Source organism: Camelina sativa, chromosome 3 (genome assembly GCF_000633955.1).
Source record: "Camelina sativa cultivar DH55 chromosome 3, Cs, whole genome shotgun sequence".
In the NCBI taxonomy this organism is placed as follows: domain Eukaryota; kingdom Viridiplantae; phylum Streptophyta; class Magnoliopsida; order Brassicales; family Brassicaceae; genus Camelina; species Camelina sativa.
Genome location: NC_025687.1, coordinates 7,476,810 through 7,504,074, shown reverse-complemented (window position 1 = coordinate 7,504,074; position 27,265 = coordinate 7,476,810). Strand labels below are relative to the sequence as shown.

General features: G+C 38.3%; 8 protein-coding genes and 1 long non-coding RNA gene across 14 annotated transcripts; 1 reads left to right on the top strand and 8 right to left on the bottom strand.

The window, feature by feature from the left end:
- LOC104775772 lies at positions 7 to 1,143 on the bottom strand. Its single transcript, XR_766074.2, has 4 exons — positions 1,029 to 1,143; positions 736 to 808; positions 317 to 430; positions 7 to 113 (listed from the first exon to the last, which is right to left on the bottom strand). It is a non-coding gene; the product is annotated as an uncharacterized LOC104775772 (long non-coding RNA).
- LOC104775771 (NADH dehydrogenase [ubiquinone] iron-sulfur protein 8-B, mitochondrial) lies at positions 1,395 to 3,635 on the bottom strand. The gene is made up of 9 exons (XM_010499691.2): positions 3,516 to 3,635; positions 3,305 to 3,404; positions 2,760 to 2,838; positions 2,608 to 2,661; positions 2,405 to 2,496; positions 2,209 to 2,322; positions 2,033 to 2,100; positions 1,816 to 1,927; positions 1,395 to 1,722 (listed from the first exon to the last, which is right to left on the bottom strand). The coding sequence occupies exons 2-9, from the start codon at positions 3,356 to 3,358 to the stop codon at positions 1,627 to 1,629; spliced, it is 669 nt and encodes a 222-aa protein (XP_010497993.1). The 5' UTR covers positions 3,359 to 3,404; positions 3,516 to 3,635; the 3' UTR covers positions 1,395 to 1,626.
- On the bottom strand, positions 3,850 to 7,146 carry LOC104775768. 5 transcript variants are annotated; one of them, XM_010499689.2, is made up of 13 exons: positions 6,924 to 7,146; positions 6,573 to 6,848; positions 6,343 to 6,469; positions 6,164 to 6,266; positions 5,657 to 5,780; positions 5,475 to 5,540; positions 5,284 to 5,322; positions 5,095 to 5,175; positions 4,944 to 4,991; positions 4,795 to 4,845; positions 4,622 to 4,690; positions 4,272 to 4,511; positions 3,850 to 4,180 (listed from the first exon to the last, which is right to left on the bottom strand). In XM_010499689.2, exons 2-13 carry the CDS (start codon positions 6,717 to 6,719, stop codon positions 3,971 to 3,973), a joined length of 1,305 nt encoding a protein of 434 aa, XP_010497991.1. In that variant the 5' UTR covers positions 6,720 to 6,848; positions 6,924 to 7,146; the 3' UTR covers positions 3,850 to 3,970. The 5 variants fall into 5 exon arrangements, with proteins under 5 accessions (XP_010497991.1, XP_010497987.1, XP_010497988.1 ...); XM_010499685.2 differs by having other exon boundaries at positions 6,343 to 6,475; positions 6,924 to 7,144; XM_010499686.2 differs by having other exon boundaries at positions 6,343 to 6,475; positions 7,020 to 7,143.
- LOC104775769 lies at positions 7,252 to 11,043 on the bottom strand. Its single transcript, XM_010499690.2, has 9 exons — positions 9,832 to 11,043; positions 9,465 to 9,594; positions 8,870 to 9,366; positions 8,706 to 8,786; positions 8,500 to 8,604; positions 8,292 to 8,405; positions 8,115 to 8,198; positions 7,968 to 8,039; positions 7,252 to 7,844 (listed from the first exon to the last, which is right to left on the bottom strand). Exons 1-9 carry the CDS (start codon positions 10,150 to 10,152, stop codon positions 7,584 to 7,586), a joined length of 1,665 nt encoding a protein of 554 aa, XP_010497992.1. The 5' UTR covers positions 10,153 to 11,043; the 3' UTR covers positions 7,252 to 7,583.
- LOC104775767 (putative serine/threonine-protein kinase) lies at positions 11,168 to 13,649 on the bottom strand. 2 transcript variants are annotated; one of them, XM_010499683.2, is made up of 7 exons: positions 13,375 to 13,649; positions 13,060 to 13,144; positions 12,812 to 12,927; positions 12,505 to 12,715; positions 12,176 to 12,419; positions 11,935 to 12,085; positions 11,168 to 11,827 (listed from the first exon to the last, which is right to left on the bottom strand). In XM_010499683.2, the coding sequence occupies exons 2-7, from the start codon at positions 13,112 to 13,114 to the stop codon at positions 11,432 to 11,434; spliced, it is 1,173 nt and encodes a 390-aa protein (XP_010497985.1). In that variant the 5' UTR covers positions 13,115 to 13,144; positions 13,375 to 13,649; the 3' UTR covers positions 11,168 to 11,431. The 2 variants fall into 2 exon arrangements, with proteins under 2 accessions (XP_010497985.1, XP_010497986.1); XM_010499684.2 differs by having other exon boundaries at positions 13,060 to 13,138; positions 13,375 to 13,645.
- Positions 14,437 to 18,101, bottom strand: LOC104775766 (methyltransferase-like protein 25). The gene is made up of 12 exons (XM_010499682.2): positions 17,901 to 18,101; positions 17,710 to 17,805; positions 17,519 to 17,602; positions 17,247 to 17,321; positions 16,817 to 16,897; positions 16,437 to 16,576; positions 16,093 to 16,311; positions 15,796 to 15,970; positions 15,602 to 15,685; positions 15,379 to 15,508; positions 15,149 to 15,300; positions 14,437 to 15,036 (listed from the first exon to the last, which is right to left on the bottom strand). Exons 1-12 carry the CDS (start codon positions 18,021 to 18,023, stop codon positions 14,854 to 14,856), a joined length of 1,542 nt encoding a protein of 513 aa, XP_010497984.1. The 5' UTR covers positions 18,024 to 18,101; the 3' UTR covers positions 14,437 to 14,853.
- On the bottom strand, positions 18,376 to 19,505 carry LOC104775765 (B3 domain-containing protein At1g16640-like). The gene is made up of 2 exons (XM_010499680.2): positions 19,270 to 19,505; positions 18,376 to 18,864 (listed from the first exon to the last, which is right to left on the bottom strand). Exons 1-2 carry the CDS (start codon positions 19,336 to 19,338, stop codon positions 18,535 to 18,537), a joined length of 399 nt encoding a protein of 132 aa, XP_010497982.1. The 5' UTR covers positions 19,339 to 19,505; the 3' UTR covers positions 18,376 to 18,534.
- LOC104775764 lies at positions 21,384 to 24,247 on the top strand. Its single transcript, XM_010499679.2, has one exon. The coding sequence runs from the start codon at positions 21,554 to 21,556 to the stop codon at positions 24,035 to 24,037; it is 2,484 nt and encodes an 827-aa protein (XP_010497981.1). The 5' UTR covers positions 21,384 to 21,553; the 3' UTR covers positions 24,038 to 24,247.
- LOC104775763 (protein PAT1 homolog 1-like) lies at positions 24,513 to 27,223 on the bottom strand. The gene is made up of 2 exons (XM_010499678.1): positions 27,149 to 27,223; positions 24,513 to 26,834 (listed from the first exon to the last, which is right to left on the bottom strand). The coding sequence occupies exon 2, from the start codon at positions 26,575 to 26,577 to the stop codon at positions 24,856 to 24,858; it is 1,722 nt and encodes a 573-aa protein (XP_010497980.1). The 5' UTR covers positions 26,578 to 26,834; positions 27,149 to 27,223; the 3' UTR covers positions 24,513 to 24,855.

The window sequence follows — 27,265 nt, the reverse complement described above, 5'->3', positions numbered from 1 at the left end:
CTCTAACAGGCTTTCTTAAGCATTACAAAAGAAAAAATAATTGGGCTTTTATTTTGAGGCCCGATACGAATGTATCATAAGGATATGTCAAGGGCCGGGCCTGAGTACTCCTCCTGCAAGTTTTCCAAGTTAGAAAGCCTCACAAACGAAAAGAATATCAGTAATTCGTAAGGACATAACGCCAACAAGCTGGATTCAGTGACAACATGTCAGAAAAGCATCAGACCATCTTGCTTAATTCGTTGAATCTCCTCAGAAAATCAAATCCCAAATGCTAATTAATACTAAATCAAGTAAAAATATATATTTGGTATACCTTTGTCATAGCCATTATATAAAGTCCCTCCTCTAAGCGTTTAGCAGCATCTAAACACTTGGCCTTTGATCCATCATCAGACGGAAAGGGATTCTGCTTCTCAACTTGCCGAAGCTGGAAAGATTTTAAGATCAGTTAGAAACGATAATTCCCCCATGAGATAATAACCATCAAGAAATTAACCCTCCCAAGGGTTTAATTAGTCAACGACAAAGACCAATGTAGACAACCGACAAGACTGGAATCCAAAATAAGTAGCATTTCTGAAGCAGAGACACCTCCTGTTAAGTCTTAGAACAAAGCAGTTATGCAGGATTACAGAACCGAAAAAACAGTAACAAGTTCTTTGCCAGCAACATTAACTCAGTTCATGATACAGCAGCAACTAACGGAAAAATTAATATAATTTGAATGCTTACATAACGTCGCGCATGTAACGGCGAATTTGCAAAAAATCATTGTCCATGAGAGAAGTACTGTAACGTGGAAGCCCTAAAGCAACACCAATTCACCAGCAGAAGAAGCATCATCCATCAGTAGAAACACCAACTATAAGCAAACGTAAGTGTATATATTGAGATATATGTCTGTATCCCCCACATAAAACCTAGACTTCCATCGATCCAACGTTAAATTGCTACTCAAATGAAAGAATCAATCTTCCACCGCAAAAGACCGGATCCCATAGAGATCACAGAGGCGAAAATGTTACCTGTAATTACGATGATGATCGATTCTCCGAAAAAACAGAAGAACGGTACAAGTAAAGTCGGATGAACAGACGATTTCACGTGCGCGTCTAAAAACTCACGCAAGCAAGGAGTAAAATGAGAAATCTCTCGGAAAGAGATGTTGAAACCGAGAAGTAAAGCTAATTTTAAACCAAAATTCCTAATCCGGTAAGTTCTGTTCTTTTGGAGTCTCTGACTCGGATTGCAAATTATGCATGTTTATGCCCGTCTAAAAATTTACGACTTTACCCTTGCAGTTCTTTATTTATCTTTTCTCATTTTTTCTCTTCGGAGTTTCGGATACAACTACTAGCATTTCTTTGTTTGACCAACCGACACACACTGAGTAAACAAACAACACCATTGAATCGTACTTCATTTCAAGTTCTTGGTATGGTATATACCATAATGGACTGTCCAGCTCAAACCGGAAACTAAACCAAAATCGGTTTTACCATCGGTAATGAACTTACAAGCAATACAGATAACAGTGCAGAAGCTGAAGTATCCTTTATTGGTAAACTGAAGCAAAGGAAAATGTTTTCTGAAGAATTAGCAAAAGGCATTCAGATTATATATTCAGCGATAGAGGCTCTCCGACCTCAGATTCTCTGCAATCTCTGTCTCCCACCGATCTCCATTCTCAAGAAGCTTCTCTTTGTCATACAGAAGTTCCTGCACACCAAAAATAATCAGAATGCTATTTATGTAATCATAATAAATATTATTTTGAGAAATCTTATGTCTCTATGAAGTGTTTATGCAGACCTCATGTGTCTCAGTTGCAAACTCAAAGTTTGGTCCTTCAACGATTGCATCAACAGGGCAAGCTTCTTGGCAGAAACCACAGTAGATGCACTTTGTCATGTCGATATCATACCTGTATAGCTCCAAATCATCATTACACTATGACATGTATTGAACCAGCGAGAAAAGACAGTAATAGAAAGAAAATGGTTACTAAATGGGAACTCAAGGGGGTGACCTAGTGGTTCTGCGGCTGCCATCTTCCCGCTCCTCTGCCTCTATTGTGATTGCTTGAGCTGGACATACCTGATGAGATAGAGACCAGTATCCACACAAAATCAAAATTTCAGGTCATATTGTGATGCTATGGGACGAATTCTCGAGTAACATAGACTTAATAAAACAAAAACTCACAGCTTCACATAGTTTGCAGGCAATGCAACGTTCTTCCCCAGTAGGATACCTACGAAGAGCGTGCTCACCACGGAAGCGAGGGCTCAATGGACCCTTCTCAAAAGGGTAATTGATCTGCACACAAAGATAAAGTCTTCAGAATTAAAATATGTTTATTTCAACCTAATTACTCAATTCTGGTAAGACTGCCACTCACTGTAACTTTGGGATCAAAGAAGTACTTGAGGGTCAGCGACAAACCCCTGACCATTTCAGTGAGAAAAAGAGTGTTGATGCTCCGTTCAAAGACTGTGAAAGTAAGAAATATCAGGAATCGCTAACAGTCACAGATGGAAGTAACCACAAAGAAAAGCTAAGACAAATAGAAAGTTAGAAAAGTGTTTGGATCAAATAGCTTACCAGTACTCCAGTCCTTGGAGATCTCTTTAGCAAGCTGCTCAGCTTCTCTATCATCTACAAGTTACAAGAGGCAAAGAGGTTAGTAACATATATGCCTGAAAATTCATAGCCTAATTAACCAAGAAAACCCAAACATCAGTAAGAAACTATACCTTTGTTGCTTCCATAAGATATAGCACGGGACTGTAGCAGACAGAGATGAGATCCCTGTAAAGCTTGCCCTGAAAAAGCCTATCAACGAAGACAAGGCAGATGTTAAATGCAAGAAAAAATCCCAAAGCATAACCACCAGAAGCTAAACAATGTAAAAAGTACTTGTATTTGCAGAGATTGAGTTGAGATAACAACATTTTGCCTACACATTCTACCTTCAAGGAAGAGTAATGATCTATAGGAAAAATGAAGCCTCACTAGATTGAATGATGAAGCTACACGTAGAATCAACTATAACTGTAATAATCTAAATCCCTAATACTCGGACTCCCAAGGAAGACACACAAAAAAATCATTCTAAAGTCAGAAATAGAACAGGTTCACTCCAGTTACTATTGATGTGATGTCCAATCCCAAATTCTACCAACGCGAGACGAAAACAACGATGCAGAGTGGAACAAATATCAACAGAAATGACGCATTTCTAGGAACACAATCGACATTAAATGAACAAAATAAAATAAAGAGCGAACGAGATTCATACGAGATGTCGAGCTCGGAGAGCATTGAACGACTTGCGAGCCAGCAACGAAGCCATCGATACAACAAATCCAAATATCAAAATTAGGGTCTTTCTTCTTCCGCTGTTCCAGGTGAGAGAGAGAGAGAGAGAGAATAAATCCGATTTAACTGAAAATCCCAATGAAACAAACGAAGGATTTAACAAGAGATAAGACAAACAAAAACATCCGAACCTCTCAACACGCGATACTCAAAAGGAAAGAAGAAAAATCTTCTGCAGGAAGAACCCAGAGAACGTTCGTTCGATCTCACAAGAAGAACATATTGACACGAATCCTTCCTTTTTAGCTATAAAAGTGATTCACGGTCATCGGAATAAGACGGGCAACTAAACTCGATTTCGCTAGTAACCGGGAATTCTACCTTAAATCAAACCGGTTTTCTTTGGTATGACAGTCAATTCCGTTAAACGAACCAAGTTTATAAGACGTCGACCAAACCAGACCATTACCCGAGAAAACGTTCTGTGGTCAACTAACCAGACCTAAAAATTCAGATCAGAACCGATTACTCTAGACCGAGATTGTTCATTTAACCGGGAAAACCAAAGAAAAATACACAAAATTCAGAGATACTAGCGGAGAATTTTTTTTTTACAAAAAAGTAAAAGAAAAAATTAGTTGAGATGTTATGGTGCTATGTAGAAACTGTTGCCACAGTTAATGTGGGTTTGCATTAGAGGATTCCATCTATCATATACAATCCTACCGCCCCGCCCAACTCTTCCTTGAAATCGAGCTCTTCCGCTTCTTGATTCTACTGGAGGGCCGATTCCTGCAGCAGCCAGCTTATCTGGGACCAGCGGTTTTGTGAAGAGCATTACTGGCTCATTAGGATTCTACATAAAACAACAAACAGCTTAACGTACTTATCTTATGATCTCGAGTGATTCTATTACAGCTAACAACAACGATGATCTAAGGAATTACCAGTTTGTGGAGCCATCCGAGTCTTCTTCTTGCCTCTTGCTTCATGCTCCCGGCTTGAGCTCGAGCGAAATTTGAGTCGTAGAAACGAGGATGAGGGGTAAATGAAGGCCTTGCGAGTGTTTGGGTGGTGGTTGGGTCATCCGAGTCCATGAATTCATCTTCGCTTGAACCAAATCTGTAAGACGTCGAGAGTGGAAACCCAGACAGAGCCAAACTATCTTCCAATAGTTCAGTTTCGTGCTGCAAGCCAGATCAAAATCCAAAAAAGATGAATCAGGGAGGAGATCGAAATGCACAATTCTGCCAGGTTACAAAAGAGAACACTCCAGTGCAACGTTTTAAAGAAGTACCTTATATTTGAGTTGGATTCTCTGAAGGCTAACCTCACTCGCCATGAAATCCCTCTTTTTTTCTTCTCTCTATAAAGGTAACATGTTATTAGTTAAGTTAATACTTCATACCTATGGAGCATGCAGGTTTCTCTTAAGACAAGAATAAATTTACATTCATGTAACAAATATACCTTGATTAGACCTTCTAGAATGGTCTTTGCTTGGTCAAGATTGCGCCTGACCTGGCAATAACATATCCCAGAACAGAACAGAAGAACATGTTTGAGAATCCAAAAAAAGGATTATAAATAGTTGAACATAGATTTAGGTCTTCCCTTACCTGTCGAAGCTTTTCAAATGACTGCGCATTGTTTTCTCTCTGCTGCATCTGAAGGGAGGTCAGCAATTGTCAGTAAGTTATGGTGCAATTTCCATACTCAAAATTGTAAAATAAGAAAATTGATATAGCTACAGGCAGCAAGATAGCCTACCCTTCTTGTGTGTAGTCTATGAGCTTTCTCCCGTGGCCTAAACACATTGAACGGATTTGTATCATTGACTGGTGGTGGGGGCTGTTCCAAACAAAAAGGACACAAGCTTAGCTAATTTCTTTAGTAAATTTGCGAATAAATTATTTTCTTCCACATGTACGATTGAGACCAGTACAAATGATGATATACCTGTAAACGCCGCAAAATAGGCTTCTGCCATCTTTCACGCTAAGACAATACAAAACTATACTAGATTAGTTGGTGTTATAGGCCTATCCCCAAAGAGCCATTCACAACTTCTCATTAAAAAATTTCAACTGTCATCAAACTACACAACAACTATAACCAAAAAAAAACTCTCAATGGTTTATATCTCAAACCTTATTTTTCCAATAACTGAATATAGCCTGGAAAACTCCATATTTGATGGGCAAAGATTGCAGCGCCTGTAAAAAAAGTGGAAATAGCACAATAAGAACAATTTAAATGTGATTCACTGCCTCTGAGTAAAATACGCAGCAGAAATATACAAAATAGACCAAAACTAGAGAACAAAAGATACCTCAATAGCAGCATCAAACTGCAAAAGCACTGGAACTGGCAAACCAAGGGTAGGAGCAATAACTCCAGCTCTTTCCCGCGCCTTATGATCCAATACCTCTAGTTTAAAAATAATAAGTTCAAGCCTGTAGAACAAGAGATTAGGGACAGAAGATTTTGTTTTAAAACAAGAGAAAAGTTGAGCACTATCTCAACTCAATATTAGGGACATATCAGTTATAACTACTTCTTCTTTCAGTTTCCACTTGATCATATGGTTTTTGCACTATTAGCAAAATCCAGAATTCAGGCACCAGAAAAGAGAGAAGAATAAGAGTCTAGAGCTAAATCCATCTACCACACAGCAAATTAGAAATCTGGATAATCCAAATCATCTCAATGCTTAAATATGGAAAGCACGTCATATATGGTACAAGGCAACAGAAAAGGACTGTACAGATAGATGGGAAATTTGTAAACCAAAAACAAACAATTAACAAAATCTGAAATAAGTGGTTGACTACTTTACATTTCAGGTGTGAGAACCATCGTCTCCTTATTAAACTCAAAAAGCCAGTCATCATCGTCGTTGTCAAGATCATACTCCACAAATTCTCCAAGCTCAGCCCGGGCTGCAAAACAGATTTTTATTCTCCACGCTAAAAGATAACAATCTCTCAAAAATAAATTCTTAAAGATAACGGTTACCTCCTCTAGCGCGTAAATATGAAGCAGGCTGATTAAAAGTCCTAGAGTAGTCTCTTTCATATGTATCCACAACAAGATACTGAGGTGTTGGAATTTCTGAAATCAATTTCTTGGTAGGCACTTGAGGCTGCACCTGATTATAATGCGAAAACAAAGAATCTTCAAATCATCACTCTAGAACTTCACATCCAAACTGATGATACACAGAAGATAAAACTAGACAAGTTCACCTCATTGTCAACCTCTATACGGAGCAACTGAGAATTTCTAGTAATGGAAGAAGGAGTCTCTTCATCTTCAAAGTCTTTAAAGGACTTTAAAACTGGAAGCTTCTTGTGAATGTCCAGTGGACGGGGTCGGAAAGATAGCCTACTCATTTCACTACCTTCCTCCTCCTACTCTCTCTCTCTCTAGCTATTTGAGTACGAAGACCTCATCAACGCTTTCTTCTAATTTGCAATTGAAAAGAAACAACAGAAACCGCACAGCTTCAAAATCCCAAAACCCTAATTTCGTAAATGCGGAACAATTTTAGTGTAACATCGGGCAAAAAAAAAGACAAATGAGACCTAATTACTTACAAGTCGAGTTTTTTAGGGTTTTTTTTTTCTTCTCTTCTGGACTAATAGTACCGGCAAATAAAAAATGGGAGGGTTCAATTCTACTTTCGAGCTTACCCAGAAGCCGAGAAACGTTGAAATTTGAGGAAGAAAGAAGCTTTATAAATGTCCGAAAGCGAAATTGCAAAATCTCTCACTCGACAATTGAAATTTTTAGTGAATCTCGAATAGAACAGACAAGACAAACAGTTGAACCGAGGAGGGAAATTTGTTGGTTATATCAGCTCCGGTTTAATAAATATGAGAAAATGCAAACAACAAAACATATAGTAAAAGATTCAAACTTCACTAGTCTAAAACGTTTCTTCAGATATTGAATTGTAATAAACTTTCTCGTTACAATAATTTTCGATTTCTCAGAGAAAACAAAAAAAAAACATAACATCACAGTACATAGATAGATGGACAGACTGGATTCTATTTACAGACAAGGGATCCAAAGATGACCATCCAACGATTTGTTTCATGCTTCCATGTCCCTTTCTTCTTCATTAAAGTTGTTTCCTTTTCAGGCTAATTCCTTCATATCTTCGCTCATTATCCGTTCTCGGAAAGAACAAGCCATAAAAAGCCCTTGCTGTTGATCTTGCCATTGTTGTTAATTGTGTTGTTGTTCTTGGGTCAAGTCGATGTTCGTCGTGATTGTTTCTTGGTTAACTTGAAAGGACTCCAGCTTTTTCTGCGTTTTGATGTCTCACAGAAGAGACCAGAAGCTAGAGCTTGTTGAAGCCATAACTCAAACTCTTCCTCATCCTCATCCATCATCTCCACATCTAGATCCCACGGGAACCTGCTCGAGTTTGATCTCTGGGTTGCCTTTTCTAAACCAACCATGTTCACGTGGAAACTTGGTCTGTGTGTGTTTGGTCTACACGCCATTTCCTTCAATGGAAATGAAGCGTACATATCATTAAGTATACAAATCTTTTGATTCTTAAGCTGCCTTATTAGTCGAACTAATTCTGAACACACATCTGGTTACTTATAAAAAATGAAAACACCAACCTGGCAGATAGCCCATTCTGAGACATCAAAGATTTTGCCCTCCGCACAAACAAATGCTCGTGGTATTTCAATCTACAGCACATGATATAAAACGATTAATTCATCATTACCAATAAACAAACTAAGACTAAAAAACTGAAGCTTAACCTTATGTGCTTTCTCGAATACGAGAGTCCCTTTGTGTTCAACCCATCCATCACCATCTTTGGCTTGATGATATTGACCACACTCCTATAACAGTAATAACCATTAACACAAATTAAATGTTATGAGGAGGAATTTGAACTCAAAATGCTCGGCAGGGAGAAGTGTGAGTTGGCTAACCTGACACCATCTGGCCTTTGCCTTGCTCCTGTTTGTACATATCCAAATGTGTGAATTCCCGCATTTCGTACAGTGTATGCGCCTTGACTCTTCGGATCGATAACCCGGAACATTCTGAAGAAATTAGAAAATCTTTCAATCACTTTTTGTAGGAAAACAATAGAACAACACAGGACGCAAAAAAATCTCACAGATTATTTCAACTAACCTGATGAGAAGAAGCGTGCGAGGTCTGACAGACACTCCTGGTCCTAAATTCTTCTTTCTTTAACTGCTCATCGTAATCTCTCCTTTTAACAGAATCAGAAAGAACCTGCAAACTCAACCTTCCATGTCTCAATATTTAAGATAGAAAATAAATTGAGAAATCTAAGCTGAAAACTTCTGGTCACGGATGCATTTTTCAGGAATCACCTCGTAAGCACTTTGAAGTTTCTTGAATGAGTCACTTGCCAAAGGACTTCCCATATTCTTATCCGGATGAACCAGCATTGCCTATATAAAGTAAAACACAGCACAGAAATTAGAACAACTAAATTCATTAGCAGAGAGAGAGCTCTGAAGCCAAGAAAACAGACCTTCTTTCTATACTCTTTCTTTAGCAGTGCGTCATCAATCTTTTTATACCGAGGGATTCCCAATGCTTCATAGTGATTCAAACTATGAAGTATTCTTTTCATCTCATCAGCTGAATCCGTTTCTATTTTAACTACCTTAACACTAGAAATCTCCTTCATGTTACTAACAACAGTTGACGGTGATGCTGGCTTAGTGGACGACTTATCTTCATGAACCTTTTTCTCAGGTTCTTCAACAGGAACAGAAGAATACTCAAACTCTCCTGGAAACTCATCATCTATTACAGTTTCAGGTTTCTTTGGCTCCTCCGCTTGTGTTTTTTCACTAACACTATCACACCACTGAAGAAGACGGATAAGTATATCGTTGGACAAGAATGCAAGATTCATTGAGAGAATAACTCCAGGCCATCCAAGTCTGACTTTGACACAGTACATTGCATACATCGTCGCCATAAGAACCACCACCCGCGCGTGATTCAAGGAGAACAAATAACCTGATTCAAACAACAACAGACATTAACCCTATATGAAAGATTCATTAGCAATAAGATAATTAATAATAAGACTTTCTTAAAAAGAAAAATTCACTTGCCTCCAACTATAAATAATGTTCCGGTGATCCAAAAATTAGCGTACATCCACAAAATCAAAATTCCAAATAGTCCTACAATGAAGATCCCAGGAGTGCGACCTAAGTACAAGACAACAGCACCAGCAGCTGCCTGCGATGGTAAATCAAATATAGGTGAGACTCAACTCAATTATGCACTGCAACCAAATCTTTAAATGTAAAATTTTACTGAAAATTTCAATACTATTTGCGGGAATAATTTGTAAGATCAATATATTGTAGTTTTCAGTATTAGTTCTCCAGGCACTCACTCTCACCACACCCAGAAATCTACAATAGTTAAAGATATAGAACTCATCAAGAATTCAAAGGGCTCTAGAGGCCTTACCATACCGAGCAGAACATAAACCAAGCAAGATAGTGAAGTCAGGCTAAGGAAGCAACCCCACATAATCAGGAGCAAAGCAGCTGAACCAAATTTAGCACTGGACTGGAAACCCCTCGAAATGCAGTCTTTCCAGTAAACAAACGATATACTAAGCAGCCCTAATAGCTTCCCACATCCACTACACACTAGTGGCCAATGACGCTCTGCCAAAGCTTCTGTCCTTTCCCCAAAACATCGAGTTGCAGCACAAACCCATGAGCACAAATGTTTCTGAGACTGCAACCATATCAAACCTTGCTTCACCAATCCTATATCCTCCATAGCTAGATAAAATAACAAAACCCTAAAATCGTCCTCCAAAACCAAAGCTCAGGTAAATTGACAGCAGAAAGAACAATGGCACTGAAGAACCAGGTTTATCGAGAAATCAAGCTGCTTAGCCATTGCTTTGATCACTAGAAGATACATTAGGCTCGTAGCTTATCCAACTGGTTTTCCCAAGAGAGAGAAGATACAACAAAACATAATTAGCAGTAAACGACAGCAAAATCCGGCTTTAAGCTTATTCGTTCAACGCATATCCCTTCAGATACAAGTTTCCCCAGCAAAGAATAAACATACAAAAAGAAAAAGTAATCTCTAGAATATCCCAGAACCTTTCTTCCCCTCTTTTCAGCAATCACTTCTCACAAAACCCTAAAATTACCCAACAACAACCCAGTTTAGTACATAGCCTCAACTCAGATCCGAGAAGCTTAATCAATCGGAGTATTCTCCGGCGGAACAACGCAGACCCAGAAAACAAAATAGGTTCTTTAGAGCATTTCACCGAGTCGGTGTAGAGTAGATAGATAGAGAGAGAGAGAGAGAGAGAGTGAAGAAAAAGGAAGAAGAAGCAACAAGCTTTAGTTTATTGAAGTAAAATTGGTTACAACAGTAAAGATAAGCTCGGGAAACATGAAACCCCAAAAAGAGCTCATGAAAAAGAAGAAAAGAAGAAACTTTTAAAAGATTCAAATAAAGTTGTTCGAGGAGAAAGAGAGAGAGAAAAGGGAGAAGACAGTGGCGTATAGAGACAGAGATTAGAGACGATTTAACCTTTACTTCTTACTTCTTAGCGAATGAATCATTCTTTTGGAATTGGATTAAGTGATACTGTATTACCGGAATTTTGTGGGTCCTACGACTTAACAGAACCAGAGTTCTTGAACCGTTAAATCAAACCGAGGAGATGGGATTTCAACTCGGACCGGAATTGGTTTAACCTTCTGGTTTTTTAATTAAGCTCATCCAAGACAGTTGAAGCTACTAAACATAGAGTAGAGAGACTTCAAGATAAGAGAAACAGATTCAACTTCAATCTATGGATATATACATACATACACTCAAATCTCTGTTTTGCAGATGTAAGACGACTTGAACAACAGCGAGCCAGAGACCACCTTTTCTGCAGTCGTTATCAGCTCAAAATCTAACAGAAAGCCAAAAGAAAGAAGAAAAAGAAGAGAAGACGCAGAAACATCAAACTCCTCCTTTTCCCATTTACATCTCAAAAACAGAAATGAGGAAATTTTTCAAAAGAGGGATTTTTTTTCTTTTTTCAAATGGTACTGCTGAATGTATTACCAGCATTAGCTGATGAAGCACCTGATGAGTAAGCATTTGAGTGATCCCTAGACGAGGCATTCGAAGAAGAAGAAGGGTTTGTGTAGTTTTGTCTGTTCACTTGCTCTGCCTTTGTTGCCACCGGCCCTCTCACTTTCAAATCCATGAAATCAGATATCAAACCCGGTCTGCTTATTTTCTTGTAGTCTATATCCTTCTCCCCTGTTAGAAACTTCACCACTGTGGACATACTTGGTCTTAGCTTAGGACTGTCTTGCGTGCACAAAAGACCGATTTTTAGGTACCTACAAGCTTCCTCTGCGTCAAAGATTCCATTTAAACCTGAATCAACTAGATCCACGAGCTCATTCCGCTCATAAAGATCCCAAGCCTGTTGAAATGTAAAAAGAGGTTAGCTTTCCAAAACAAGAGCTTAAAGAAGGGTAAGATCGATCATGCGGATTCATCTGACCAATTCTGATGAGTAGCAAGACTTACTCTTTCCAGAAGATATTGATATTCCGTGGGTAACCGGGTGTTTTTGTTACTTCTTCCACTGACTATCTCCATCAGAAGGACTCCAAAGCTGTATATATCAGCTTTACGCGTCAACTGTCCCCTAACCGCATACTCTGGTGCTAAATAACCACTGCCCAAAAACAGATGTGAATACATGTTAAGACCTGCAGTTTTTAGTGGGGAATTAGGGAAAAGGGAGAAAGAAACATATGGAACTCACATTGTCCCAGCGACGCGAGTGCTGACATGAGTCATGTTAGGTGGCATAAGCCTAGCGAGTCCAAAATCAGAGATCTTAGGAGATAGATATCTGTCGAGTAGAATGTTGCTTGCTTTGATATCTCTATGGATTATGTGTGGCCGTACTTCTTCATGGAGAAAGGCAAGACCTTTAGCAACCCCAACGCAAATATTGGCCCTACTACTCCAATCAAACTGTATCCCACTCCGAGTATAGCCGCCAGCTGAAAAAAAAATCATTTGGTTAGGAATAACATTACAAAGCCAGAGAAGCTGACACTTAAAAAGTAGGAAACTAAAGAGAATCACCTAGAAGCGTCTTATCAAGACTATTGTTCTCAAGAAAGTTGTAAACAAGAATCCTGTGAATCCCCTCCACGCAGCATCCATACAACTCAACCAAATTCTCATGTTGTATTTTGGATATCACATTGATCTCAGTCAAGAATTCTTTTACACCTTGTCTTGACTCAGCCGAGAGGACTTTGATAGCCGCTAGCTTTCCATCTTTAAGACGTCCCTAGACATTGAAATTTGTTTCAAAAAGAGTTAAAAAACATGAAAGAGAGAATGTGAAAAAGAAGATTGAAGCAACTGAGTTAATTATCTCATTCACCTTGTACACAGAACCAAAACCTCCTTCTCCAATTTTATTTTCAGCACTGAAATCATCTGTTGCCTGACGTATCTCTCTATATTTGAATATCTTTACGTTGTCTATCGCTGCTATTTCTGTATACATATCAAGCACTTGAAGTTAGAGACACCCAGAAACAAGAGGAGTATACACTATACAGGATTAACATTCCATATTTAAAACAAGTAATCATCCTATTTAAAGAACCCTAGATCATGTATCTGTACCTCCATCAACTTCTCTAGCTTCTCCACTCAGACATGCGAACCAGGAGCAACCCATCAATGTAAGACAGAGACCTGTGACCTGTTTCTGCCATGAATAACCAGAAGCAATTAAGAGATTTGACTTCTAGCTAGTAAAACAACCACAGATGGATTTTAATTACAACTCAATTCCTCAATAGATACTCAGTCTAAGTCAGAAACCCTAGTAGTGGGGGGACCAAAAATTAAAAAGCTGTGAACTTGGAATTTGGGTTTTGTCATAATTCAGAACAGAAGCAGACTACCGAGAAGAGAAAGAAAATAAGAGAAACCCACCTCAGAAAGATCCTAAATTTGGAAGATCGCTGCTGAAGCAAACCAAAAGAGAGAGAGAGAGAGAAATCGCAGGTTAGAAACTTGAAGCTACTAGGGTAGAGTTGGTATTAAAAGGCTGCGTCTTTATTACGAGATGAGAGTCCTTGTTTGTCTCTCGCCGTGTTTGAAGATCAGATTACGGATTTGTTGAAATGGGAGACTAAAGACGAATGAATGAATAATACATTAAGGAAGACCGTCTTCGTCTTGTAATGGTGGCGGGTAAAAGTCAATGCCCCCAAACGTAACCAGACGTCATCATTTAATACGTTGCTTGCTCCGAGTCCGACGACCAAATCTACTCTTTTTTTTTTTTTTTTTTTCCTTCTGTTTTTTCTTAATTTGTGTTTTTTGCTCGTGTTTAAAATGCCTTTTATGAATTATATGATTCGACTTTTAATTATTGAATTTGACTCCTTCATTATTCATTTAACTTTATGCTTCAGTCATGGCCTCATTGCCTTGCCCATAATTCTTTCTCTTTTTTGGGCATAAATATTGTCTTTTTTTTGGTAGTGGCATAAATATTGTCTTTTAAAAAAATATTGTCTAGTTCATTTATAGTTGGAGCTAATTATTTGTCTTTTTGATTATAGTATTGCAATAAATGTTTTCAACATGTATAGTCAAAAAAAAAGAAAAAAATCCAGCATCTTTTGTCAAAAAGATCCAACATGATTATGTTTTGTACTACTATTTCTATTTTTATTCCAATATATATATATATATATATATATATATATTCTTCACACAATTCAACGCGATCAAGTGTATTAACATAATGAAAAATGTAGTTACAAAAATAGTGAAATATTGGAACTACAAACACTATACTCTTATGATTTGTTTGTCAAAGTATAACTTTGTATTAGTGATGTTGTAACATCGTCTAGGTTATTTGCATCTTTTTGATTTTGAAACCTTTAATCGATGCGTTAAGAGTCTATTTAACACGTTAGAATGTGAAAACGTGTTTAACAGATACAAAAAACATCATTGCTTGTATAGTTGTATTAAAATATGTGAAGTTTCAATGATTCATCCCATTAAAATAAGAAATAAAATATAGCGTTAGATGATGAAATACATAAACAAAGACAGTAATTAGAGCCTAACACGGGTCAAAAAGTCAAAGGTAGGAAACCTTATCACAATTTCTTTCTTTTGTTCTACTCGTCGTCAGGAGGAATCGTCACGACGAACGAGACGGAAATAATGGGACATGTGTTCACACCACGAAAATGAAGGACAGCTCAAACAAGAAACCAAAGGTTCTTTAATGACTCTTCAGATGAGTTCTCTCTCTCTTTCTCTCTCTCTCTTGACAGCTCAGTGAAGTTTTATAAATGAAACCAACATGTATTATAATAAAAAAAAACTTCAACGTCAATTCCAACAGAATCAAAAGAGAGGTTTTTTATAGTTTTAGCCTTTTAGGGGTCAAAGTCTTCTAGCAATAATGGCAACATTCCTAGGTGAGATGTTGGGATCAAATATGGGAAGCATCATAACTTTAATGGAGTCACCTTGTTCTTGGAGAAACATTAGTCTATCAAGCAAGATTAATGTCTCAAGCACTGGTCCAAATGCAGCTCTAATAGACCAGTAAGGACCTATCAGTTCCTGCATTTTTTTACATTTTTTTTTTAGTTTGACAACACCAAATACAAGCATCCATCAATGTATGGGAATCAGGGACAGAGGAGAATGCAAGAGAGGATGAGAAATTGCTTACAGTGAATGCATCAGCTTCGTTCCATGTGGCATTCAGGTCGAGATCTTGAGGATGTTCTAGATTCAGGCGGGAAAATGCTGACAGGCAAAACTTCTCGAAAGAAGAACACGAATTCGAGCTTGTCTGCCTCATGGAGTTCTTGTCATCGGTGTCTGCAGTGTACTATAGATATAAAAAAAAAGTGATTTTGGTCTCATTTATTATAAAGTCTAATCCATCGGCCTACTGACCTTTCCTAGTGTTATCAACTGTTGCTGGGGTTTCGAGGGCTTTTCTTTGCTGTTGACGGCGGAATGCCTTCCCTTGGCGCCCAATGGAAGGACTCGTCGCCAAAACCTCTGGATAATGTTGCGAGAGAACCTTCAAAGAGTAAACAGATTTGTTACTTGTTACTATAAATTCAGATTCGATTTACAAAAAGTCTATTCACAAACAGAACCAAACCTATATTACCATTTGAAAAGCTGCACGAAAAGAATGCAACTCGAAATTCTGCAGACCAGCATCTTCTCCTAAGCTGCTCCATCTCTCAGCACTCTGAGAAAACTCATGTTAGTTCTTTACAAAATTAGATTACTGAGATGAAACATTATGATATAAAACAAAAATGTTGCAGCATCAAAAAGAGATAAAATAATGGACTATACCTGACAAGCCAGATCACGTGCATTTTTGCCAAGCGAAAAGTTCAAGAATTTGAGTCCAGCACTCATAGGAAAACCACATTTGGAACAAGAATTCTCACTGCTTTTTTCCGATAATAAGTTGTAACAGCAGCCAATGCTCACTACTGCTTTTACTTCTTCACACTCCATAAAAGTCCTGACGAAGTCAAGTTAGCACACTGTTTCAGTGTTTAGGGACAATCAGGACAAAACTATTAATGTATTCAGAAGATGACAGAAAACACAGGTGAAACAATTACAGCAAGCATTCAAACTAACCTCAACATTGTAACAGGTAGATCTCCACATGCATGAAGGCCAGCAAGAACAAGTGAACAAGATCTGTTTGCATCATTTGGTGATTGTGATTTCCTTGGACCTTCATTTGAATCCAAGTCATTTTTCTCCAGAGGAACATCAGTCAAGGCTTTCAACATCTCTGTGGATAATACACGGCATGTAATCGTCATTGGAACATCAGGGCACTTGTTTCCTGAACTAACAGTGAAAAGGTTAAGTAGCATCAACTAGTCTAAAAGACCAGAACTGTGCATCGGGAATAAGGAACATCTATTACTTTGTAAAATGTTTAGATAGAAAATTATAATCTGCAGATCCCTTACCCAGATTTACGCATCTGTGCTGCAAAATGCTTTCTGATACGTGCTGCACGTGCATCTGTTACCTTTCCGTGATGAGAGGAAGAATCAATTGCAACCACTGAGTGCTTATATTGGAACGAAAGAACCTGCGCTAGATAACCCTGAAATAATATTTTTAACAAGTGAACAACATATTTGCCAATGATGTTATTTAACACAATTAGTTAAAACTATAAACTACAAAGTTACTAAAACTCAAATATAAAGAAAATATCATCAGAGGAAATGTTCATTATACAACCAGAAAGAGAATTTACCAATGCAGCAAACAAATGTAACCACGCAAATTATGACAAAGGGAGCTCCAACACTGCTAAACATGAGAAATGAATTGAAGATACCTGACCAGAGCCGACATCGACGACAGTAGGAGCTCCAACACTGTTAACGACTGAACTAACAACAGCGGAAAGAACTTCAACCTGCATGAACCTTTAGAAGTGACTTACAGATCCATTGAAACAAAGTGACCAGTAGAAGGTACATGACGAACCCGGAAGATACATTTAACAAATACTAAAACATAGGTTTACTCCCAAGAAAAACATAGGTTTACTCCCAAGAAAAGCATAGGTTTACATGTGAAGTAACAAATGACATTTCCGGGTTCTTTTGGTAAATAGACCAGAACAAGTTGCAAAACATTGATCATCTCTTTTCAATTTAAGTTGGGGTTAGTCACCAAATCATACTACTGAAGGTCCATATCCAAAGAAGACATACTACTGAAAGACATGGAAATTCACCTAGGAAAGTGATAAAACAATATACCTCATGTTTTTTCTTTAGATTCATGCCCTGTGAAAGAACAGTGCTAAGAGGTACCATACCCACATCTGCAAGTACCTGCCAAAAATAGAAAATAATTAAGCTTGATATACTCTAGAATCTGAAATAAAAATACCACCAGATACAGCAGAAAGAAGTAAAGATACATACCACCATTCAGTATTCATACACTATCAGAGGAACTTAACATGGAGAAACTCGTACCGCAATACAATTCAAAGAATGTAAAATGTAGAGCAAAGAAAAAACAGTACCGCCTGTAAATCCGCTTGCTCTCTAGGAAACGATAGAGACCTCAACGTGTGAATAAAGTCCTGGAGTGAAGCAGGCCAGTGATCCTAATAAACAAATCCAATAACACAAAAATATTCAGACGCATACCATCGAGCATACTTAAAAAAAATGTACCCTTTTAATAAAATATATCTTAAGACCAAAACTTTACCTGGACACCACCGGAGGGGATAAGAAGAATGTTTTCTGGCTTCTCATCCTTTAAGCAACTCATCCATTCTTCATCAACAGCTTCCCATTGTTTACCCTGAAAACAAATTCCATCAATCAACTCACACAACACAACACAACCCAGCTGGAAGATGAAAATTTCTGATTTTTGTTTCCTATAACCGACCATACCATGAAGAAATTGACAACGCGAGCATTGATTAGGAAAGAATAAGGTTGGATGAAATCGATAATGGAGGTGATCCATTCTAGGGTTTCGGCTCTTGTGTTGCAAGAATACTTGCTGCTCTTCATTTTCCCGGTGACCTGAGTAGCAGCAACGATTCTAGTTTCCGCCGCCAAACGGTGACCAAATAAGGAGCCGTCGAAATGTTTTCTAAAAAACCTCGCTTTAAACTTTATTCAATTTACCCCCCCAAAGTTATTTATTCGTAACAAATACACCCCCACAGGAGACTCTGACCTGGCTGGAAGGTTTAGACTCATGTCACCACTATCAGATATTCAGATGTATCACACTATTCTTCTGTGACTACTGACTACCAAACACATCTCTTGTTAACACTCCTCTTCACCAAATGCAGTTCTCACAAAGAAATGATAACAACACACAGTTAATTTTATAAACCATATTCTAAACAGATAATATAGAAGATAACAAAAGAGTATTCATGATTCATGATACTTAAAAACTAAACATCCCGTTACATAAATCCAAATATAAAAAACTGACTACTATAACTTAAAAGCAACATTTGGTTCTCCCTCCATGGATAGGATATATACCCAAATTTTTAGTTTACTTTTATTTTTGTTCTTCAACTTCTTCATCATCTTCACCGGTTGCATAGTCATCAACATCTACAACGACTTGAGGGAAGTCTCTGAACTCGCTACACATGTCATGACCAAATATGATAACATAAAAGGTCCTATCGCAGTCATAGATGAAGTTCAAGTACTTGCCATCTTCGAGATCGTTATCTCTTACAAAATTCTCCCAACCAAGTGTTAGCAACACTTTCTCTCCTCTTTTCTTCATTCTGACCGTCCAACATCTCCCACTATAGTCTAGGACGTCCACCGTAATTGGCAATGGATCCGGGAAGTATTCGTTAAATCCCAATGGAATCGCCTAAAATCAAACACAGAAAAGAAAAACAAAAACAACTCTTAGGAAGGAGACAAGACCAGCAACGCAGGAACAAGAAGCTCTAGTTTGAAATCTGAGTATTATTGGTGTTTTACACTACCAAAGAGATGTTTGGTTTCAGCAGCTAGAGCAAAACACATAACTTCAGTTAAAACTTGCAAGATTCAGTAAAGACAGTCTATGACTTCTTGAATCTACACAAAAGGCAATTGAAAGCTTTAAACTTGTATATTTTTGCTAATTTGGAGCTAGAAAAAGAGATTTATAGGACCTTAATTAGTTCTTAGCTCCATATAAATAGAGATTAAATAAAACAGTTTACCCTAAAAACAGAAACATTTACACACACAGCCTTTCCTTTTAATAAGAAGGGAAGAGAATTCTCACAAATGATTTAGATGACTTCTGCGAGATGAAAGCCTTCACAAACCGAACCTCACTACTAATGGCAGCCATGGAAAAGAGAGAGTGAGAGACCAAATGTAGCCACGAGCAAAGAAGTCTAGAGATGGAAGAGAAAGGAACAAAGAGAGGTGTGTTGTTTTAGAGAAAGAGAAGACACTTTTAAAACAACCTTTTTGTTTGTAATGCAGAAACACAGAGAGACAGGACAGAGACATTGTGCTTTAATGGTGTGACTAATCGGACTATTCAATTTTCTCACCAACTACTTTATTAAATTTTATTTGTAAATAAAGAAGATAGGAAATTTTAATTTGTCGTTTTCTGAAATAAGGAATTGATGTCATACTATTAAAACAACTTGCTACCTTTTTGACCAGTCTCAATCTCACACTGCTTTTCTAACTTTACTAGGCCCATCCCCGATGAACTCTTATTAATATTATTATTGGGCTAAATGATACAACCCATTAGCCCAGTAACGAGCCTCGAGCTAGCAACTCAAAAACCCTAGAGTTCTCCGCTATATAAACCTCAGATCTTTAGTATCATTATGTCGCATAGTTCTTCGAAATAGCTTCAGCTCTAGAAATTTCAATGTTTTAAAAGGTTTTTTTTTTTGTAAAGCTCGATTCGGTTTTTTTCTTTTCTTGAAAAGTTCTTTGTCGATCTGTAGAAGTGTCGTCGTTGGTCTTCTTAGAATTTAAAACTCGATTTTTTGGTTTTTGTATTTGTTTTATTTTCAAAAAGAAGAGTAGAGAGGGGGATGATAATGATGATGAAAGATGATTCCATAGAACAATCCAACTCTGACCATCATTGATGATCATTCCATCATGCACTACCATCTGAATCTCCCCCTCTCCCCCTCTCCCTTTACCTCTTTATTTTTTTTAATGGTTTTTTACAAAAAAAATTATTTGCTGGAAGTGAGTTTTTGGATCCTGTTTCTGCATAAACTTGTGATAAGATGCGTTCTAATTACTACTACAGAGTGCAGACCAATGGTTCTGATTAATTCTGTGTGTAAATTGATTTCTGTCAATTATCTTTCAGTTTTTTTGGATTAGTTCTCGTCTATGTATGCTCATAAACCTAAAGATTCAATAGGAAAATTTGATCTGAATTATGAAAAAAGGAACCCTTCAGCAATAATTATTTACCTTCTGGACAAAATTAATTCAAAAGATGATCATAAAAAGAATCTATAAAAAATTGAGAATAAGAAATCCTTGGAATTAAACCAAGGACTCAATAGCAAAATTTGATTAATTATTATTAAAAAAAAGGAACCCTTTAGACCCCAAAATTAATTCAAAAGATTTACATAACAAAAATAAAACTGAATAAATTAAAAAAAGATATCCTTGGAAATAAACTAATAAAACCAGCTATTTGTAAGAAATTTCAGACTAATGTGGGATTTGAGATTTACAGCAAAGGGGTACTTTAGTTTGGGATCGACAGTCAGAGAAAGTGTGAACTTAATGGGCCTTAGCAGATAACTAAATCTGTTCCGTTTTTCAGTAAAAGGCCCAATTTCAGACTACAAGTCTACAACCTTCCTACTGGTTTACTTGAACTAATTCATCAGTTTATAGGCCCAACGGCTGCTTTTCATATTTGATCCTAATTTTTTTTATTAAAGGTTCCTTAACGGCTCTTTTCTTTTACGAGACCCACAAGGATCAGACGTGGCATCATCGTAGCGGTCAAAATATATCACGTGCTCCAACATTCCCGGCAACACAAATTGAAAATCAGATCCCCAATATTTTGAGTAATACCAATTTCTTCCAACTGTTTCTACAATCTTTATAAAATCCATAAAAATTAGAACAAAAACTAAAAAAAATGTGTCCTTTTAATCTTATTCTATTAAAAAAATTCCAAAACTTAAGTTATGAACTATTAAGAAGCATGGGAGTTTAAAATTTTACATTTAAAGTTTATGGGAGAAAGACAATAGAGAGATCTTTGAAAAAAAACTTGGGGATGCAATAGACAAATATAAAGACAAGAGGGGTGAAACAAAAAGTATCTCTGCCAAGATTAGAATCATTTTGCAGTGACATAATAAAAATAAATAGACGAACTAGCCGTTACGATCTCTCTATCTCTTTAAAAAATTTCAAAAGTTTGGAATCTTAAAAGCCATTCTCACACAATCTTGCAGATTCTTGATAATCATTTTCTTTCCTTTAACGAGCGATAAAAAAAAAGATCTGAGATTTGTTAAGTAATAATTCCGGAAGTGATTTTTCAAATTATGTCTTCTCCTGCGAAGAGCAAGATCTCTGTTTCTGCTTCTTCCTCTTCTCCTTCAATGCCTTCCAGACCAAACCCTAAACCCAGAAACTCCGAGACCGGAGACGTGATGCGGCGTAGTTTTCGTGGCAGCCCGTTCTCGGCAGATTCGTCCCGGAGAAACTCTCTTGGTAAAGAATGCAGCAATCTTGTTGACTTCGGAGGTAAAGAGAACGACAAGGATCTTATCTCCTCCAATGTCGTGGTCAACAAAGGCCTCAAAGTTTCCAAGCATTTCATGTCGCCGACGATTTCAGCCGTTTCTAAGATCAACCCATCGCCGAGGAAGAAGATCTTGTCTGATAAAAACGAAATGTCTCGATCCTTCGACAAAGCACAACATCAGGTGAAGTCATCATCTTCTGTCTCATTCTCTGATGTGATAAACATCATTGGGGAAGAGATTCGCATCGATGAAAAGGAGGAATCGTATGATGATATTACTGTAACTGATCTCGATGAGAATCTTGAGAACAAGAGCGACGATGGTTCAAGCTTCAAGATCAGCCCTCTTCCTCCTCCTTGTGTTCCATACACGTTCCCTGTGTTTGAGTCTTATGAAGTGGAACCTATGGTGGCACCTTATGATCCAAAGAAGAATTACTTGTCACCGAGGCCTCAGTTTCTTCATTATAAACCAAATCCAAGAATTGAGCATCGTTTCGATGAGTGCAAGCAGCTAGAGGAGCTTTTCAGCTCTTCTTCTGAGACTGATTTGTCAGCAGAGGATAGCCAACAAGAAGAGGAAGTTGATTCTCAAGAAGTTGTAGTAGTTGCAGTAGAAGCAGAGGCAGAGGAGATTCTAGATGTGGATGGTGAAGAGCGTTTGGAAGCAGCAGAGAGTGATAAAGAAGTAGTAGAAGAAGATGTGGTTTGTGAAAGCGTTGAAGAAGAAACTCACCAAGTTTCAAAACAGTCTCGTTTCAAGATGTCCAAGCTACTTGGTTGGATTATGGTTCTTGGTGTGGCGTATGTGTTGCTGGTTTCTTCGGTGTCATTCACTCAACCAAACATCACTGAAGGTTCACCTTTCTATCAGTTCCACATCCCAAAAGAGATTGTGATGTCGGCAAGCGAGAGCTTTGAGCAGTTGGGTGCAAAGCTGAGGATGTGCGCAGAATCATCTCTTGTGTATATTGATAAGCTGATCTCAAGTCTACGAGAGGAAGAGGGACATGGTCCTTTTCTGTTTCATAATTTGACAAATCTATTGGAAGATAAAAGTTTGTCTGATTCTGTTTTCCAGACAACTGGTGACGAAATCAGTGTTGATGGGTTCTTAGTGGGTAGACAAGACTGGAGCTTAGAAATGGATATAGAAGAAGAGAATGTTGGTCATCAGGAACCTGAAGAAGAACCGGATAACAGTGGTGAAATCAGTCTTGAAGCTGTCTACGAAGAGGATGGTAATGAAGTCGAGCAGGAGAGTGAGGTAGACTCAGAACTGGTTTATGAATTTGATGAGCAGGCTGAGATCAAGATAGCCACAGATACAGAGGTGAATGAAGGTGAAATATACTCAGAGCCTCTTTCTCAAGAACGAAATGGTGAGCAGGAAACTGATACTGTTGAAGGGCAGAGAGAATATGAAGAAAATGGCCAGAAGAACATCGAGGAAGGTCATGAAACTGGATTTGCCCAAAACGATAAGAAAAACATGGAAGAACCTGAATCCAACGCACACCACCAGCTTGATGATGTGGAGTCTGCTACAATCAGTGGTCATCAGCAAAAAGAAACAGAAGTAGGCAATGCTGAAACTGTATCAGAAGAAGAAGGTGTTGGGGAAGTTAGCCTCGGTGTTTCAGAAGAAGCTACAGATGTAGAACATGATGGTAATGAAGTAGAAGTAGAGAGTGGGTTTGGTGAGGCTGTTAATGATGCAGGTTCGGAGGGAATTGCGTTGAGTAATCAGAAGAAAGTGGTAGTCGTGTTTTCGACTGTGTTGATTCTACTTGCAGCAGCAGCAGCAGCTGGTTTCTTATTAGCCAAGAAGAAGACAAAACCAGTGAAGATGCAACAACGTGAAGATTGTGAACCAACAACTGAAGTTGAGCATGTGCCAGTAGAGAATCTGATCAAAGAAAGGCTTTCTTCACTTAATTTCAAGGAAGAAGAAGAAGAAGTTGGTGATAGAGAAAGAGAGGTATCATCAGTACCTTCTGAGATGAGCTTCAGTTTCAGTAAGAACAAATCATTACACAGCTGCAGCAACAACAGAGATGATCTTAAAGAATATCAAAGCGGAGGAGGAGGCAAGAAGAGTAATGATAGCGGCGAATCCATGGCTTCCTCGGCATCAGAATACTCCATAGGCACTGTTTCATATGGGAGTTTCACAACATACGAAAAGATACAAAAGCGTAGTGGTCACAAAGAGAAAGAGATGATAACACCTGTGAGGCGTTCAAGCCGGATCAGGAACCATCAACATTCTGGACAATGAGTTAAAATTAGCTTTGACTTTATGAACTACTGATTTGTAGGAAGCTTTTCCATCTCACTGAAGCTCTTAAGTAGTATGTTTCTTTCTTGGTAATCTTTGCTTTTTAGTTTTGATTTTCTCCTTTGAAGTTTCTGGCTTTATGATTTGTCTGAGACATTGTACTCCAATACTTTTCCTCTAGTTATAATAATATAGTTCATCTTTTCTTAATTCTCTTCTCGTATATTGCAAAACGATGGACACTTTCATACACCATGATAATGATTGAAGGATAGTTATATAGGTATAACCGTATAATTAACCTTAATGGCTTCGATGTTGTTCAGTGACCAGATTCAATCTAAGATTCTTTTGTTTTGAGAATTGCTTTTAGATTTGTTTGTAACAAGGGCAAAAACAAATTCACAATAACAACAAATTACGTGAGAATAAATGAAGACAAAACACTCATAGTAAAACATTTATAAGCCCTATATTCGTTTAGGAACCATTTGAATAACAAAAGAGAAATACTCAAAACACAAGTGAAAAGGATTTGTTGATTCCGAGTAAAAAATCGATACCTTTGTGAGATAACATGCATACAAAGTAGTAACTGTCATCTTCATTGCCTATCTTATAGATAAAAATAAGCTTCAGATCTTCTCTGTACACTCCAACCCTAACTTCTCCTGCTTCGTTAACATCATCCATGTCGTCACACAAAAATAGAGAATCAAAGAAAGAAGAACCACTAGTGGAATAAAAAGTAGGATACTATTTCTCAGTTGCTAACTATTTCTGCTCCATGTTGTACTTAAAGTTTTTATCCACTATCATCAAGCTACAACTGATTCAATTTTCTGGCTACCAGGCTTCAAGAATTCCATAAGTATTCTCTTTTGCTCATCACTAATGTGCGGGAAACTTGCACGTAGAAGCTCGATAGGCATTTCCCTGACAATAGCTTGTGCAGCAGCGTCAGACATCTCTGTGGCAAAGTGTGGTAACAATTGCGAATTCAGGTTCTGCATTATACTGTCGTACTTGCTTATGCAGTGTTTCATCAGTAAGTTAAAGAACTCATCAAAGGAAGCACGCCACAGATTCATGCCTGCGTTGTTGTAATTGTTAGCACTGAGAAGCTCGGAAGCTCTATCGAGTGCAGATTTCAGTATAATAGTAGATTCGTCTCCAACTGGGCTACCCAAAGGACGAAGTGGTGGGTGCTCGGAAGAACAAGAAACTGCTGCTAGACAAGCGCTTACGGGTCCAAGATCCATGGTGTGAATGCATAACGCGACAACTTTTCCAAGTTTGATTGTTGTTTTTGTGGTTTCGGCATCTGATGATCTCACTCCAAACAAAGACCTTAAGTGTCTAAAAATAGCCATGCAGACGATTCGCATTAGATCACTGCCGGGGTAAAGAAGCTGGAGGTACCTTGTAAGTAGCTTCCGACCCTTTCGAAGGGAGGTGATCCTTAGAAAGACAAGATCCTGAGATGCAAGCCCACTGTTTTGCCCATTTTTACCAAGTGGGTCAACAAGCTGCAGTGACACTGCAAGCCCATCCAACAGCGCTTGCCGCTTTTGCCTCAACTGGTTTCCACCATCCGGGAGTTGATTGAACTCTAAGAACCGGTCAATATCATCTACCTCGAGGAAGAGGTAGAGACCTTCTTCAATAATCACCCTGGCTGCAAGCATTGGTTCTTGTTCAAGGGGCTTGTCTGTATCTTTCTGGTCCAGATTACCAGATTTATTTGAATTTGGAGGCTCCATTTCAAGCAGAGGCCGAGGCCTGCGGATCGAAGAGAAAGGAACTCTACCAAGAGCATCAACCTGAAGATATGCATGGGGCTCATTGTTAGTACGTGCGCGAGATGGAAGGTCTCTTAAATGATTCGGACAGAAATGATGCTTCAGTTTGGCGCCAGCAGACTTCTTAGCAAGACGCCCCTGGTGGTAATAATCATCTACATAAGGATCATTGCTATGTGTAGCTACAAGCTGCATTCTTAAGATGTTCTCTATTTCATCAGCTGTCATATATTTCGACCGGAAAGGAGGCCATGCATTATTTCTCCTCTGAAGCCCACCATCAAAACCCTGTTGAGGAAAGCGCATGTTGTGTCTGTTCCTCTGCCCCGATCCTGGTCTTGCTTCCCTCTGATCACCAAACCCAAGCATTGCATCATAACTGCCCGAGGACGCTGATCGAGAAAGGTGGGAATTAAATGTTTGAGGCTGCATTCCTGGCAAATGCCCATGAGGTTGCATCGGATGTAGTAACCTACTCTGAGGAACCTGCATCTTAGGTATCCTCTGCTGTTGCGGCATCAAACCGTTTTGATGAGATAACTGATGTTGTGGTAACATATTGTTCATGATCCCAGAATTGTCCCCAGGAAACATATTTTGGCGATTCATCCATTGAGCTGAGGGGGGATTGTTCACGAGAAGAGAAGGTCGCAATTGAGGCATGTTTCCAGTGAGTTGCGGTGATCCATGATGCATGCCAACCAACTGAGGATGAGAACTTGGAAATGAAGATCCCATATGAGGGCCTACATGCTGATCTGGCACAAGAATCGGTTCGCTGGAAAATTGTTGTTGGTGCTGGTATGGGGGCTGTTGATGCTGTAGTTCAGGATATGATGTTGCTCTGTGCAGGTTTCTTTGCTCAGCAAGATTTGGAGTAGGAAAAGGCTGTGATGGCCACCGTATGTCATCTTGGATGGCCTCAGAGTCTGAACTTTGCTGGTTATACCAATTTGGCAACTCCTCCCTATGGTTCCACCCATTACCAACATAATCTGAGGACAAAATATGAATGATAAAAGGGTGAATTAACGATTCAGTAAAATGTAAACAAAAGAGCATAAATGATCCCCAAACAACACTTAAAGTGAGTCAGGAGAATGGGCTAAGAAGTTATCGCACCATAAATCTTAAGCTATTTACACAACTAAATAGATCATACACATACAATAATCTGGTAAAATAGAAATGTTTTAAATTCACCATAGAGAAACCGTGACACAAGGTCTACAGACAGTATGCGATAATCAAAATTTCCATTCTAACGTAAAGAGTTTTGAGATAAAAATCAGTGCACATAAGAACTCACTCTGTCTTGAACCGTTACCAGCTACGGGTACCGTGCTCCTATATTTTTCAGGATCCCTATTCAACTGTAACAAGAAAAAACAAAAAATCTTCAGATTATAAGCGTTTAAAGCATAAA

Coding starts and splice junctions, on each gene's coding strand:
- LOC104775768 (XM_010499685.2), bottom strand. CDS start 6,719: ATGAGTAGGCTATCTTTCCGACCCCGTCCACTGGACATTCACAAGAAG. Junction 6,476..6,572: donor GTATAGAGGTTGACAATGAG/GTGAACTTGTCT, acceptor CATTATAATCAG/GTGCAGCCTCAAGTGCCTAC. Junction 5,323..5,474: donor TCAGTTATTGGAAAAATAAG/GTTTGAGATATA, acceptor GTATTGTCTTAG/CGTGAAAGATGGCAGAAGCC.
- LOC104775767 (XM_010499683.2), bottom strand. CDS start 13,114: ATGGGTTGCTCCTGGTTCGCATGTCTGAGTGGAGAAGCTAGAGAAGTT. Junction 12,716..12,811: donor GTTTTGGTTCTGTGTACAAG/GTGAATGAGATA, acceptor TTCAATGTCTAG/GGACGTCTTAAAGATGGAAA. Junction 11,828..11,934: donor ATCAATATCTTCTGGAAAGA/GTAAGTCTTGCT, acceptor ACATTTCAACAG/GCTTGGGATCTTTATGAGCG.
- LOC104775764 (XM_010499679.2), top strand. CDS start 21,554: ATGTCTTCTCCTGCGAAGAGCAAGATCTCTGTTTCTGCTTCTTCCTCT.
- LOC104775769 (XM_010499690.2), bottom strand. CDS start 10,152: ATGGAGGATATAGGATTGGTGAAGCAAGGTTTGATATGGTTGCAGTCT. Junction 9,595..9,831: donor TTTATGTTCTGCTCGGTATG/GTAAGGCCTCTA, acceptor TTACCATCGCAG/GCAGCTGCTGGTGCTGTTGT. Junction 8,199..8,291: donor CAAAGGCCAGATGGTGTCAG/GTTAGCCAACTC, acceptor TTACTGTTATAG/GAGTGTGGTCAATATCATCA.
- LOC104775771 (XM_010499691.2), bottom strand. CDS start 3,358: ATGGCTTCGTTGCTGGCTCGCAAGTCGTTCAATGCTCTCCGAGCTCGA. Junction 2,839..3,304: donor CTCTCCGAGCTCGACATCTC/GTATGAATCTCG, acceptor CTTCGTTGATAG/GCTTTTTCAGGGCAAGCTTT. Junction 2,662..2,759: donor ATCTTATGGAAGCAACAAAG/GTATAGTTTCTT, acceptor TGTAACTTGTAG/ATGATAGAGAAGCTGAGCAG.
- LOC104775763 (XM_010499678.1), bottom strand. CDS start 26,577: ATGGGATCTTCATTTCCAAGTTCTCATCCTCAGTTGGTTGGCATGCAT.
- LOC104775766 (XM_010499682.2), bottom strand. CDS start 18,023: ATGAAGAGCAGCAAGTATTCTTGCAACACAAGAGCCGAAACCCTAGAA. Junction 16,312..16,436: donor GCACAGATGCGTAAATCTGG/GTAAGGGATCTG, acceptor TTTCACTGTTAG/TTCAGGAAACAAGTGCCCTG. Junction 15,509..15,601: donor TTCGTGCAGCTTTTCAAATG/GTAATATAGGTT, acceptor TACTCTTTGAAG/GTTCTCTCGCAACATTATCC.
- LOC104775765 (XM_010499680.2), bottom strand. CDS start 19,338: ATGGCTGCCATTAGTAGTGAGGTTCGGTTTGTGAAGGCTTTCATCTCG. Junction 18,865..19,269: donor AGAAGTCATCTAAATCATTT/GTGAGAATTCTC, acceptor GTTTGATTTTAG/GCGATTCCATTGGGATTTAA.